The 14716-nt window shown below is 42.1% G+C and overlaps 1 protein-coding gene across 3 annotated transcripts in view; it reads right to left on the minus strand.

The window, feature by feature from the left end:
• Positions 1–14716, minus strand: part of Mctp1 (multiple C2 and transmembrane domain containing 1) — a 573552-nt gene that overhangs the window by 358999 nt on the left and 199837 nt on the right. For 2 of the 3 annotated variants that reach the window (XM_041663343.1, XM_041663342.1), the window contains exon 1: positions 4813–4992. The exons of the other annotated variant lie outside the window; for it this stretch is intronic. In XM_041663343.1, the coding sequence (XP_041519277.1) occupies positions 4813–4869 (57 nt within the window). In that variant the 5' untranslated portion in view covers positions 4870–4992. Of the gene's footprint in view, positions 1–4812; positions 4993–14716 lie in introns of those variants that run through there. 3 annotated transcript variants of the gene reach the window in all.

Below are 14716 nucleotides of genomic sequence, written 5' to 3' on the forward strand. Positions count from 1 at the left end.
CTTCCACTCTTAGATTTGGAAGCAAATGTGTTCTGCCCCTCACTGAAAATGAGTTTTAATGTCATTCTTCACATTTGTTGTTGGTAGGACCTGTCCAAAGCTTTCCCTTATAATCTGCAGTCTCTGTGCCATGCAGATAAAATGGCATAGCTGCAAAATGGCTCTGGGCGATTGGTTCCATTCTCCCATACTCTGAAATGATCGGGAGTACAGAAGCAAATACAGACAACAGGAGGATTTTCCCTCAAAGCAAAAAACTCCCTCAAACTTACCTGGGAACTTCAATTTTTAACACTGTTGAAAACAATTTCCATATCACCAGACAATGGTCACTGAGAAGAACTGGTACCTTCGCTGGTTCCTAGCACATTTGCACTAACTACATCTTACATGACTTCCCATAAAACTTCAGCCGATCTCTGACTATGATGCTCTGTCACTAAGAGTGAAAAATGTAAGTCCTCAAAATGGTTAGATATACTAACGCAATTTATTTCCTTTTTCATCTCTACATTATTTTCTAGCCCTCAGTTCAAATTAATGAGATGAAGTCAGTTGAGCTAGACAGCGCAGAATGTAGGGAAGCATCTTGGTTCTGAATCCCGACTACCCAGATTTAGTTCTGGTCATCCTGCAATGCTTTATATAATGTTAGGTACATGTGACTTGATTTTCATACACTTCACCTTTCCTCTCTGTGAAAAGGGAGCAAAATGATAGCAGTGCCCAAGATTATAAGGTTGCTATGAAAATAAACTGGACAATCAGTAAATATCTGCTATCATCATCATCATCACCTTCAGGAAAAACACTGGTAAATCAAAGGATTTCGAGCATGGTTGTTATATTTAGTTCTCTGTAAATTACATGAATAAAAATTATTAATGCCACTCCACTGTTGTCCTGACCACACAAAGTGACACCAATGTGTAATTTGTATGTCGCTATTAAATTAAGATGGGATTACAGCTCAGCAGGGCAACTCCTGGGCTATGTAAAATGGGCATTCCATACTAAGCTTGGCACTTGCAACAAACATGTCTGTAGATGCTTCTCTTAGGATCAAAGTGCTTCACTAACCTTAATGTTCACTAGATCACTAATCAATATTTGTTAAACACCTACAGTCAATATGAAATCTAGCATTGAGAAAAATAAATTTTAAAAATATAAGAACTTCTCTGATATCCACTATCACAAACAAGGGAAAACTCCTTTCTGTATTCTTCCACTCCAAGATTTTATTCATCAGTTCACATACTACCCAGTGCACGAAAGCAGCCAAACCAAGATCCTCATGGCATTTGCTTTCCTTTAGCTCCTAGCGCGACAGCATTTTAAAAGCAATGCGCAAATGTATACTTGGTCAAAAAGCAGTACTAGGATTTATTCATATGAAAGTATTGTGATCAATTTCATTCATCTCCTGAAGCTACCAAGTTCAGGTCAGTTTATGAAGATAGCTCATGTATTTTATTAGCCTACAGTTTTATGTAAAGAAATGGTGATTATGTTTTAAATTCTTAGGAATGTGAAACGACCTTTAGAGAAAATTCTTAAGGAGCTTCTTTCTATTCTTGAGACTTTTAAAGCTAAATTTTCTTTTTAAATCTATTGTGTATGGTACAATAGTGACACTAACCTTTATGATTATGAAAAGCCATATTTTCCTCTTGCCACTAGCCTTAAGAAGAACAGAGATCTATAAATTATCTGCATCAATTCTAACAGAAATTGCTGGCAGTTTATAGGTATTTTTTATACGTTTTGTTTGTCTCCTTTTTAAAGACAAGACTTTGGAGAAAGTCTCTTTTTGTAAGCATTTGCAATGAATGCAGCCAACAGCCTGCTGTGTCACCCACCATTTTCAAAGCTAAAACATGCATTCATATCGGTTAAGTATGTTTACTTTCATGGGTTAAATATCAGAATGCTTGTACTGTGGCATCACTAAGGAATTATGAGTCATGCTGACCACCCCACAGACAGACCTATCTCCCAAGACCTCAGCCCATGAAGCCTGTCCATAGAGAGGCTGCTGTGTTTATCCGGTTGACATAAGAGGACTGCAAGTTCAAGACCATCCTGGACTCCAATGTAGCTCTAAAGCAACAATACACAGTAAAAGGCAATGGTGCAGCAGGACTGTGTGCTGCGGAAACAGCCTGTGTTTCCCTCGGCTTCTTGTTTATCGAGCAGGCAGACAGACACAGGTTTACATCTTTCCTCAGAAACTCAGATGACTCTAGGTGCTTTCTTAACTGTCACCAACGGCAATCCCTTCCTGAAATGAGATCTGAGATGCTAAAATTCCATCCAAGCACAGCACTAGATATCTCATTCTGTGATGATGACATGTGACAATACATAAGCAGATCTGTTTGGTCTTCACTAGAATTTTCAGGGCTAAATGGAGGAAATTATTACTCATTTTCCCAGCAGCTATGATGCCTTTGTCACCCGACGGATTCATTAGAGACAGTCGGATCTAATGTGTTATTTATAAGGACATAATTTTCAGGAATCAGAATGATCATGCTGTAAAATTTTTCCTATGCTTTGTTCTTTATTAAGAACTTCTCCAGGTCTTGTTAAGAGAAAAGAATGAGAGACAGAGAATAGGCACTGCATCCTCTTCCAGAGGAGACAAAGCCTGTGTGGATTTCAGGCTGAAAACTCTTGACTGCCACTCAGTAAGCACATATATTATTGAGAAGGAGTTTCCTTGTGCTGTATGAAATTTAAAAATCCACTCAAACTTAAAATTAGGGACTTTGGGGTGGGGGTGAAATTTGTAAAACATTTTATATAATTTGGACATTAACAAGAAAAAAAAATTTACAAATGGGAAAGAAATAAGACCCTAATTCTTAAAAAGAAATATATATATATATATATATATATATGATTTCTCAAACTTTTCTACTTCATAAAACAGTGAAACAAGCCCTTAGAAATGCATCTAACATGGTACTGTCAATAAAATGAAACACTAAGTGTGATTTTACTGCATCTTTGCAAAAATCCCATGAACTAGTTATTTAGGTCTGAAAATTCTATGCAAATGAACTAATAGTTTATTGCAGAGATGTGTTTCCTCATGCCAAAGCTGTTCTTTAAGTCTCATCTTAGTTGTCATATCCTTTCGCCCATTTCTTCATCTAAGCAGTTGTGAGGGCTGAGATGGGAAACCCTCAAACCTTATTTGAGTGTGCTGTTCACACCACTCGTTCACCTCTCTGCAGAGGAAGAAGAATGCAAGAATGGGTCCATAGAAAGGAGACAAGATGCCTCGGTGGCCACATCAGGCAATGACATAAATTGTTCAGCACTGCTGGAAAGAGTTTCAGCACTACTGAAAACTCTAAATTTGATAACATTGCATCAGCTTGAGTTCCCATCGAGACTAAGAGTTTGTTTGGCCACTGTAATCCACAATGAGAATTCAGAAGCAATGCAAAGTACAGTAGACATGTTTTTGTTTCATTATGCTGTTTTTTGTTATACCCCTTTAATTGAACTTCCAGCCGCAGAATGTTTGAAAAATCAGAATATCTCCTTGTCCAGATTTTTAAAAAAAGAATATTATGTATATTCTAGCACCAAAATACTCTTTGAGGACATGTGGCTTTAAAAAAAAAAAAACTATTTAAGATCCCAAATACTCTCTCAGTGGTTTTGTTTTCTAATAGAGCTTTTGTTCTTGAACACGGAGCACTGCTTTCGGTATGACTGAAAGTTAAAATAAATGTAATTTCTCCTCTAAAGAAAAGGAGAAGTACTTTCCTTCCATCGGTTCATTAACCCTTGGACCTTGCAAAAACATAAATTATTGAATATATTTCTAGTGAAAAGTAATTTCCCTGTTTTAGCTAAAATCTAGCAGTTTTAATAGTTAATAGAAATGTGAACAGAAATGAAGCATTTCTAAGCATGACAGTGAGTCAATTAGGAATAAAGTATTTATAAAAACAGCTGTCATTAGTGCATTAAAACTCAGTTCGTTCACATCTTACACATTTGCAGCTAGAGATCTTCAAATGAATTAAAGGTTCAAATATGAGCATCTGAAGTTACATGAAACGAGACGCCTGCCCTTAAATTCTGCAGTTGATGTCATTTCTTTAATCAATGCAAAGAATTATTATATTTAATCCCAACCTCTCACCTTAAAAAAACTTACAAACAAACCTGTCAGTCATTTTCTCCGCAGACTCCTCAGTGCACACAACCCGTACGATGACTGCCTCACAGTTACTGAGAAAGCAGTCAGTGCTAAAGAGGCTCACACACATTTTAAAACAAACAGTTCAACCCAAAGTTCCTACACTCACAGCCCCTCCCTCAAGCAGCTGTCCACACAGGGCAGGGCAGAAGGCTGTGGCTGCCATCTCACCTCATCTTTTCAGTCACTTCAGTATAGAACCACAATCATTTAGGATAGAATAAAATCTTCATTTTATTTGAATTTCAGTTTTTATGCAATTTTAATAGAAACCATAAGATAACAAAATGGAAAAAAGACTCTAAACCTGAGACCCTGAAATAATTAATTCTTAAAAGTAATCTAAAGCCATATAAAGCTAGCACAATGTTAGCATTTCCAGGGCACTTCCTTTTTCATTACCAACCACTACAGGACACTGTTCCCTTAAACTGAGTCTTTCATAAGTGGGATATATGCTAAGTTCAAAACACTCCTGTTAGATCCCCAAAATGCCTGTGAGAAGGCATTTTCTGAGACACAGCATTTTGAAAGTGCCACACTCCCTTACTGCTACCACACACAGTGAGAGCCCGACATCCACTTACCTTGTGGCACACAAACGGTAAAGTGCAGACACTTCTCAGCCTGTAGCTGTCTAACATAGTGCTTGAGGAGCGAGCAAAGCATCTTTCACCCTGTGAAGAGCTGCATCTCCAGGCTTGGCTTCCTTCACGGAACACCAGCGAGAGTGTCTGCTCACCTCTAGGGGAGAGCAACAGCCTCTGTGCACCAGGCACTTGCTGCTCTGAACGGCAGCGACTTAGAATGAAAGTAAGAGGAAGCAGTGATGTTTAAATACCATCCCCTTGCTTCAGAGTCACAGGATGTGACTCAACACTCAAACCAGGCACGGTAGAGTTTCCCTTTGCAAACTGTTAGTGCAACTTACATAACAAACATCATCTCTAGGCTCCTAAAATTCTTCCAAGCTAAATATATTTTTAATTTACTTACTCAGTCACATAATTTTAGTAATCAATCTTTTCCCCATGACAAAATCCACAAGAAGAGATTCACATCACTGTCCAAAGAATCACTGTTCACATTGCTCTCTGCAGCGAACCGACTTAATATTATTAAAGAGATGTGAGCTTGACAGCATCTCCCAGAGAGGCTGTATGTGTGTGTTTGTGCAGGTGTGTGTGCGTGTATGTGCATGTACAAGCGTGTGTTTATATGTACGTGTGTATGTTTACTCTTGGTAATCACATATATGTGTGTATGCGTGCATGTGTGTACGTGCGTGTGTGTGCAAGTACATGCAGATGTGTGCATGTTCATGTGTGTGTGCATGTGTGTGCATGCATGCATAAGTGTGTGTGCATGTGTGCTTATTCTTAGCAAATATGTGTGTGCTTTTATTCTTAGTAATCATATTTTAAATATATATATTTAAAAGGAACACTAAAGACACTAACACCATCTGCAGAATAAAACTGTATTTTACCAGGCAATCAGTGGCAATTCTACATAACACAATAGACTTTCCTTCACTAAATGTAGAATGAAATAAACCTTCACAATTTGATGGTGTTGTTTCCTACAGGTTCTATACCATCATCACCTTGTGAAGCAAACTCTGCTGCTCTGTCTGTCTCCTCAACTCTGAGTATATCTAGGTTATAAATATTTCCAAGGCATGTTACTAATGACATGACTCCACTAGTAAATATGGCACCTTTCTCCACCACCTGTTACCCCATAATTCTCAGTTGTACTGTTTGATCATACATTAAATTATTTTATTTGGTTATCTCAGTGGAATATAACAGACAGGAAAGATCTACTATATAAACCAAATCACTATTATCAGAACAAAAAGGTGGAAATATACATTAATAGCAGCAAATAGGTTGAAAGCAGAGCAGAACTGCTAAAAAGAAATAAGATGATCTGGATATATAATCACAACCATTTCAGTAATCACATTAAAAATTAATTTAACAGAAGCTGTCCATGCTGACACAAAATCTCCATGCTTGCTGGGCTAAAGCAAAAGGATCCCGAATATGAGGTTAGCTGAGGCTATACCACAGCTGGCTGAGGCTATACCACAGCTGGCTGCAGATATGTCAGTTTATAGCACAAGACGCTCTGTAAAAAAGTAAAAGAAGGAAGGAACAGGGGAAAGGATAGGAGAGGAGGAGAGAGGGAGGGGGAGGGGAAGGGTATGAAAAAAACACCATTCTAACAATGCTGATCTGAGTGGCCTGCGCTGTCACCTGGTGGTCGTGGTGTCACCTGGGCCATGTCTGCATCCATGGCCCTCAGCAGTAAGGGTCTGAGTTGATGTTCATGGCTCCAGTTGTCACTGAGGGCCATGCAGATGACTAGGGTCTGGTTTCCACTTGAGACCATGTTGGTGTCTGAGGACCATGCCAGGTCATACTGCTCTGCGGGACCTGTGCTGCCACTGGGGCCTTGGAGATGTCCAGCCCTCAACACTTGCAGAGGGCCTTGTTTGGTTCCTAGGTCTTGCTACAGCTGGGGTCTGTGATGATGTCCATGGCCCTTTTAGTCATTGGAACCATTTTGTGCTGAGCCAGTCCCACTCTTTGTAGCTGGCCCTGCCCTCACTGAAGATCTCAGCAGGAGAGCAAACCCTACACAACTTACCCTTCTATCCACTCATCTTTACTTGCAAGTTCATTCCCATGAGTCATTGGTCTGGTTCGAGACCTCTGGTTTCTGCTACATTACCAATTACAGGCTCTCACTGAGGCTCCTCTTGGATATCCTGCTGCTGCCCTGTGTCACGGAGATCCTGTTGTTAGGATCTGCAGGTTCGTCCCCTTCACAAGCTCCAGCAGTTCATAGATGAGGTGGATGTTGGGGTGGGGCAGCTCATAGCCCTGGATCTGGACCTGGGTTGTAGCTGGGTTGATCAGCTTGTTAGCTTTCCTCCATTATCATTACCTGGGTGAGCTCTCCAGCATAGTGTGGGCTGGCACACCCAACACAGCCTACAGCAAGGAACAGGGCCAGTTCTCCTGCTCTTGGGCCCCTCTCACTTATATTGCCAGGGCCAGCTCTACTGTTGAGCCCTGGTAGGGTACAGGCCCCCCTTTCTCAATTGCTGTAAGGGGCATTGGGTGGGGTCAGCTCTCCTGCTCTCTGGCCCTCAGGGCTAGTTCACCTGCGACCCTGACAAGAGCATCAACTCTAGTGTGCTGCTCAGATGGAAAGCAGAGGTTGTTTTTTCCTGTACTGCAGTGAGAGTCAGGCTAGCTCTCCTTCTATTTATTGTGATCCCAGAGCCAGTGCTCTCACCTGCTACAGGGGATAATGGGTGAGGGCGGAAGGGCATCTTTCCCTCACCCATACCACCACATGGCAGACAAGAGGGGGAGGAGTCAGATCTTCTGTCTCATGCCCTTAAGGTCAACTCACTTGTACCCCAGTCACAGGATCAACTCTAGTGTGCTACATAGGTGAGGTACATGCCTACAGTGAGGGGTTGGGGCATCTTTCCCCAGTGCCGGACGAGCTCTCCCCTGAGGGGTAGGGCCAGCTCACCTGATGCAATATCCAGGGAGGGGCAGGACCAGCCATTCCATGGCCAGTAAAGGGTGGGGCTGGCTCAGCACAACATGGTTCTAGTGATCCCTGTGTTAACACCAGCATGGACATAAGATCCCACAGACCCAGCCACAGACCCAGCTGCACCATGACCACAGACCCAGGAATGGCCCTAAACAGCAGCTCAGGACTGGACATCTCCATGGCCCTGGGCAGCACAGGCTCCTCAGGTCATATGGCACCCGCAGGCATCAATATGTTCCTAGGTGACTGGCTAGACCCCAGTTATGCAGAGTTCTTGGTCACAACTGGAGCCATGGACACCTCTGTATGGCCCTAGGCAGCAGCCCATGCCTAGACTTCTCCATGGCTCCAGCCACCCACATCAACATGGAACAAGACACGACATGATCCTTGGACACTGATACGGTACAAGGTGGCCGACCAGATTCCTGTAGTAGCTTTTCATTTGTATTTTAATAAATAAAGCTTGCCTGAGGATCAGAAAAGTAAAACAGCCACACTGGCCAGCCTTACAGATCGGGCAGCAATGACGACACACAACTTTAATCCCAGTAGCCACACTAGCCTGCCGTAAGATTTAGGCAATAGTGATGCATGCCCTTAATCCCAGAACTAGAGTGGATTATAAGACAGGAGGAGACAGCTCTGAGTCTCATCCTGAGATTTCTGGAGGCAGGATCGCCATTTTATACTGAGGTAGAGGTAAGAGACTGTGGCTAGCTGTTTTGCCTTTCTGACCTTCAGGTTGAACCCCAATTTCCCTCTCTGAGTTTTTATTAATCGTGCTTCAAATTCCAGTTCTCTACATGGCCCTCGGTGGCAATAGAAGCCCTGGACATCAACTTAGACTCTGGCTGCTGTGTACCCAGACAAGGGCCTTTGCAGCAGCCCTAGTTTGGATGACTTTATGGCCCCAGGTGACAGTGAAAGCCATTCATATCAAGATGTCCCTGGTGACAGCATGGTCTCAGATACCCTCATGGCCACAGGTTGAGGCCCAGATCCTGGGCATCTCTGTGGCCTTTGGTTTCACCATATAGTATAGACATCAATATAGATCCTGGGTATGGTAGAACCATGGACCTATTCATGGTCTAAGGCAGCAACGTAGGCCCAGATGGCATTCTGATCCCAAGTGGCAACACAGACAATCAGGGCTAGCATGGCCCTTGGATACCAATGCAGAGGGCAGCCTAGACCCCCAGCATCAGCATGGTCTTCAATGGTCTCAGGAGCCAAAGATATCAACACAGATCCTGAACGCTGCAGGGCCGTAGACCCAGACCATTGACTGCAGTGCTGGTCCTGATGATTCTATGACCCCAGTTAACAACCCTGGCTATCTAAATCAACCTGGTACCAACAGCAACACAGCCCTCAGACACCAACATGGTCACATCCTAGACAGCATGTTTCATCCTAGACCCCAGGCATCCACATGGTCATGGTGGCAACATGGGTAAAGGACATCAACACAGACCTGGCTGTGCAGGACCATGGACCCAGACATGGCCCTTGGCAGCAGCCCAGGCTGTCACTATGGCCCCTGGTGGACGTGCAGGCTATCCTGATTGGCATGATTCCCAGTGACAACAGGAGCCACAGACATCATCACAGTATCCCTCAGTTGTTCCAGAACCCCAGATCAAAACCTGGCCCTTGGTCATAGCCCAGGCCTAGATATCTCCCTGGACTCAGGTGGCCAACTGGCCATTCATGTCAGCTGGTTCTTCCCCAGCCTCACCTCTTCCGATCCACCTCTCTCCCCAGGCCATGAACCACTTTACCACTTCTTCTCTCCCACCTCCCCAAGCTGTACTCTCTCACCACAATGGTGATCAACTGCCCAGTGCCAGAGATCTTGGTAGGGTCACAGATGATGCTTGGTTGAATATTGCCTGCTCTGCCATAAGGAATAGCATGGGGCTTTTGCCTTTCCTCTCTCCCATGCCTGTGCCTAGAGGCCTCAGGTAATGATTGTGGCCTAAAAGATACTTGCGCAGGAATGCATTGCACGGTTCCTGTGTTCCTATTACTCTACCAAACATTGATACTTTGTATACTTGGGCACTGTGACACAAATCTGGATTGTAGGATGCCCATTCATCCCCTGTCTGCAAAGGCAGAAAATCAGCAAGTCCTATCTATACAGCTAGAGGACTGGAGTCAAGGGTGAGAACCAATCTCTCCCCTTTTGCTGACACTTTTTTTTTTGTAGAATCTAAGCATAGGACTTCTGGTTGTCTTATGTGCTGTACAATATGATGTTTAAAGCAGACCAAGAAAAGGAAATACAAATACATAAAGGACAGATTTCTGACACCACCACCACCTTCAACACCTCTACCACCAACTACCACCACCATCAACATCACCTCTACCATCACCTCCACCTTCACCAACTTCACCACCTCCACCAGCACCTCTATCATTACCAAGACACCTCTACCACCACCTCCACTTCCACCTCCACCACCATCATCACCATCACCTCCACCACCTCAACCACCTCTACCTCCACCAACTTCACCAGTATTTCCAACACCACTACATCCATCACAACCTCCACCAGCACCACTACCAACACCACTGCCACCACCACCTTCACCTCCACCAACTTCACCACCACCACCACCTCTACCATTACCAAGACACCTCCACCACCAGCTCCACCCCACCTCTACCAGCATTACACTTCCCAGATCCTGCCATCACTGTCATGTTTTCTCTCTGCTGTGCAAACATGGGCACACCAGAATGCTCATAGTGGAATTGTTTATAATGTGAACAGCTTTGCCATGGGCCACAAAGAGTGGAATGGTTAAATGGATGTGCTGATACGAGCAATATTCCATACTAAGGAATATTATGTAGTTTTTTAAACAATTGAGCTATATAGATACAGTACATGCAAATCTTCTTAAATAAAATCAAAGAACTGCAGAAAAATGCATTGTCTCAGCTAAGAGACAAATTCACGTGCCAATTCACAGAGACTCTCAGTCTGCAGGACTCCACATCAATTTTGAACTGGAAGCAAGGTCTGGAAAGGAGGTTTAATGGGAATGATAGGGATACTGGGAGGAATCCAATCCATTTGCTCAGTTTTTTATTTATTGTATGTCACATAAAATAAAAACAAATCCATGTAATCTATAGGTAATTTGAGAAGAACATTTTACTTTAAAAAGTAATTTAATATTTATATATTTTATGACATTGTACTCACTTTAAATGGACCCTACATTATTTTTCAAAGCAATGTAACACAAATGAATGCACTCTTCTCTGGCCCAGTCCTCATCTTTTAAGGGCCCCATTTTATGTTTTCTTTGATTTTTCCATCTGGCTAACGGGTATGCCAAAGTCATAACAGAGACAAAAACAGACAGCTGGCTACATCAGACTCTCCAGTGTGCCTTTTCATAATGGCCAAGGTCTTTGATTTTCCTGTGGGCCTCCTATAAACTTTTACTAGCTTCCTATAATGCAGCTTGGATTTATTCACCTGTAAATGCAAAAACAGCCCAGTCTTCATGCTAATATCCACTATATTAGTATTCCTTAAATTAGAATAAATAACATTGTATAAAACAATATATATAACTTTGTATATAATTGGTGGAATTGCTTTGATTTCTGAATTGGATACAGCAATTGCATTCTTAATTAAGAGAAACTAGCACTTTGGTCATGTTGGGGCTGTTCTGGCACTCAAACATCATATTGGGAACAAACACAACTTTCCATGTTCCACTTCTTTGATTTTTAAATATTCCAGCATTAAAGGTTACATGGCTTAAAATGCATAAGAGAGTTCAATGTGGCTGTAGAGGGTCTTATGTTTTGCGTGGAGAGGATCTGTTCATCTGCTTTAGAGGCAGGGTGTTCTACAGTGTCCTGTAGCCCAGGCTGGTCTTGAACTGGCTACAAGCCAAGACTGAGAAGTTTCTGTTTAGCATCCTTTCATTTCCCAAGGACAAAGTTTCCAGATATGTGTCAACATGCCCAGCATTTGTGTGTTATTTGAGACAGTGCTGGTCAATGTAGCTTGGAACTCACTAGACAATCCACATTAGCCTCCAAGTTGTAATTCTCTGTCCTCAGCCTCCAGAGTGCTTATATTACAGATGTGTGCTGCTGTTCTTGGTTATCCCTTTTACCTTTTAATATAGATGGCAATGGGTGTCATGGAGTTGACAAGTTGGTATAAATATTGTTCATTTCTATTTCTAACATACTTCTAATTAAATCTTCTATGTAAGCTGTGAATACTCCCCTGATGCCACCTCAAATCTTGACATTATGCCAAATTTGGTTTCGATTTTTCTGGGAGAAGTAAAACATCACAGGTTCATTTCAAATCTATATATTTCCGTCTATAGCACTCTTTTCCGTCTATTCAAGGGAAACAGTCTTCTGAAACTCTCAGAGGACAAGAGAAGAGAATGCTTCAAGATACAGACATGGGCAAGGACTCCTGGATAGATTCCATGCATTCAGGAAATAAGGCCAGAACTTAACATTGGGATATCATAAAATTGTACAGTTTCTGAATAGAAAAGAAAGACAAAGTGAAGGAATAGTCTATATATTAGGAGAAATGGTTCACACATGCACGCCATTATGTTATCAGATCAAACATACCCATCTCTTCAAACACTAATCAGTTCGTGTAAAGAAAATTCAAAATATTTTCTTCCAAGCTTTGTGGGACACCTAGTACACAGTCCTCCTGCCCTTCACGAGCACACAGGAACTATTTCTGCATGTCCAACTGCAGTTTTGTCCACTGACAACCATGATAGAAAGCCAGAAACCTCTCTCTTGGAACATAACTCATCCTACCAAAATGGTCCTGCCACCATGACCTACTCTTAATCATAATTTTTCCTAAACACTCCATGTCTACCAGCTTAGGAGTCAGGGCTCCATAGAAATTTGGTGAGTGGCGACACAGACCTTAGGCTCATTGTGTTGTAATTGTTTTCATTCCTCGGAGGTTTTCAGATTGGTATTTGAAAAAAAACCCCACTCCCCTATTCCTCACCTCTCACTTTCTCAGAACTCTTCACCACAGGGCCTGGCTCACCACAAGCCTCTCCACATCACACAGGTCACCAATGACTTTGGATTTGTCAGGTTCATAGCTTGCTTTTCACATTTTGTTTCATATTTTAAACTTTCCTTATTGTATATTCTTTTTATGTACTTACATAGTACTGGTTTACATAAGTATATTTTAAATATCTTTTATATTTAAAGATATTTTAAATTTCTTTCATTGTTTTGTATAATATATACTGAATGAGTTCAAGCCTAGTACTCCTCCAATTCCTCATAGATTGATCCCATCTGCCTACCACCAACTTGGTGTCCTCCTTTTTTTAAATGACAGAGGAAGTCCATTCATGTTGCCCATATACACTCTGTGGGCCCATCCATTAGAGAGAGCATGGTCACCTTGCCAAGGACCACATGCTTAAACAAAACTAACGGCTTCCCAGAAGGCATCTACTATGCCTGTCTTCTCACTTTGTGTGAGAGCTCATGCATCCCTGGGCTCCCCAGAAGGCATCTGCTGTTGCTGCTGACTTTTCAGTTATGGTGAGAGCTCATGCATCCTTTTTCATTCCATGCTAGAATGTTGACTAGTTTGATCCTGTGCATGTCAAGCATGCACAGCTGCTGTGAGTTCATGAGGGCAAAGGTCCTGTCATGTCCAGAAGACACTGGTTAGCTTTGGCCCTCCCAGTCTCTGGCTCTTATAACAGGAGGGTACGGGAGAGGAGGTTGGGGGCAGGGAATAGTTAACTCTAATAATGTTTGAAAAGGCCGTGTCAAAATATACTATTTTATAAGCTTCATATATGTCTGTGTGTGTACAGAATATATATGTGTGTGCATGCGTGTGTGTGTATGTGTATTCTAAATATTAAGTAGGATATAAAGAATTTTAATAGGAGTTATCCTACACAGGGTAGTATGTTCATCTCAGAAGCCATAGGTCATATCAAATAAAAATCCCAGTTTCAGGTGATGTGGGATGTCCTCCTTATATGCATTGCTTTTATTGGTTAATGAATAGAACTGTTTTGGCCAATGGTTTGGCAGAGTAAAGTGAGGTGATAAATCCAAACAGATATATATATATAGAGAGAGAAAGAGTAGGTAGAGTCATTGAGATGCCATGTTGCTGCTGAAGAAGGAAGACACTGGAACCTTACCAATAGGCCACAGCCTCATGGTTATATACAGATTAATAGAAATGGGTTAATTTAAGATATAAGAGCTAGTTAGGAATATGTGTGAACCATTGGCCAAACAGTGTTGGAATTAATATTGTTTCTGTGGGTCTAGGTGGCCAGGAAATAAATGAACAGTCTCTGTCTACAGCCAGGTATGAGATAACCCCATTAAACTATTGGTCAGAGCTATTGCAGTGACCCCCAAAATAACACAGTCTTACTGCTGCAGCATTTTCCTTGTCCATCCATTTATTGGTGGATGTCTAGGTTAGTTCCATAACTTAGGTTATTGGTATGCCAGTTATCTCTGTGAAACGTTGATCTGAAGTCCTTTGGGAAAATATCCAGGAATACAGGTGGGATTTTCAGTAGATTTTGAGATGCATCCAGAATGATTTACCAGTGGATGGGTGGTTTACCTTTCCATCAGCAGCAGATGAGGGCTCCCTCATCTACTTCCTTCTTATGAGCACTCCAGTCCTTTATCCATAGAGCTCCACACTTTGTCCACATCCTTGCCAGCACTTGTTTGTGTTCTAAAGACTGTCAATGTGACTGGGAGGAAACGTAATCTTAAGCAGTTTTATGTTTTCAAGATTTATTGATTTTGTCTTTCACTGAACATGCGCAGGTGCCTGAGGAGCCCAGAAGTGGGTGT

The sequence above is a fragment of the Microtus oregoni genome, unplaced genomic scaffold (genome assembly GCF_018167655.1).
Source record: "Microtus oregoni isolate MIOR12 unplaced genomic scaffold, Mior012 000014F_ref0000157, whole genome shotgun sequence".
Classification (NCBI taxonomy): domain Eukaryota; kingdom Metazoa; phylum Chordata; class Mammalia; order Rodentia; family Cricetidae; genus Microtus; species Microtus oregoni.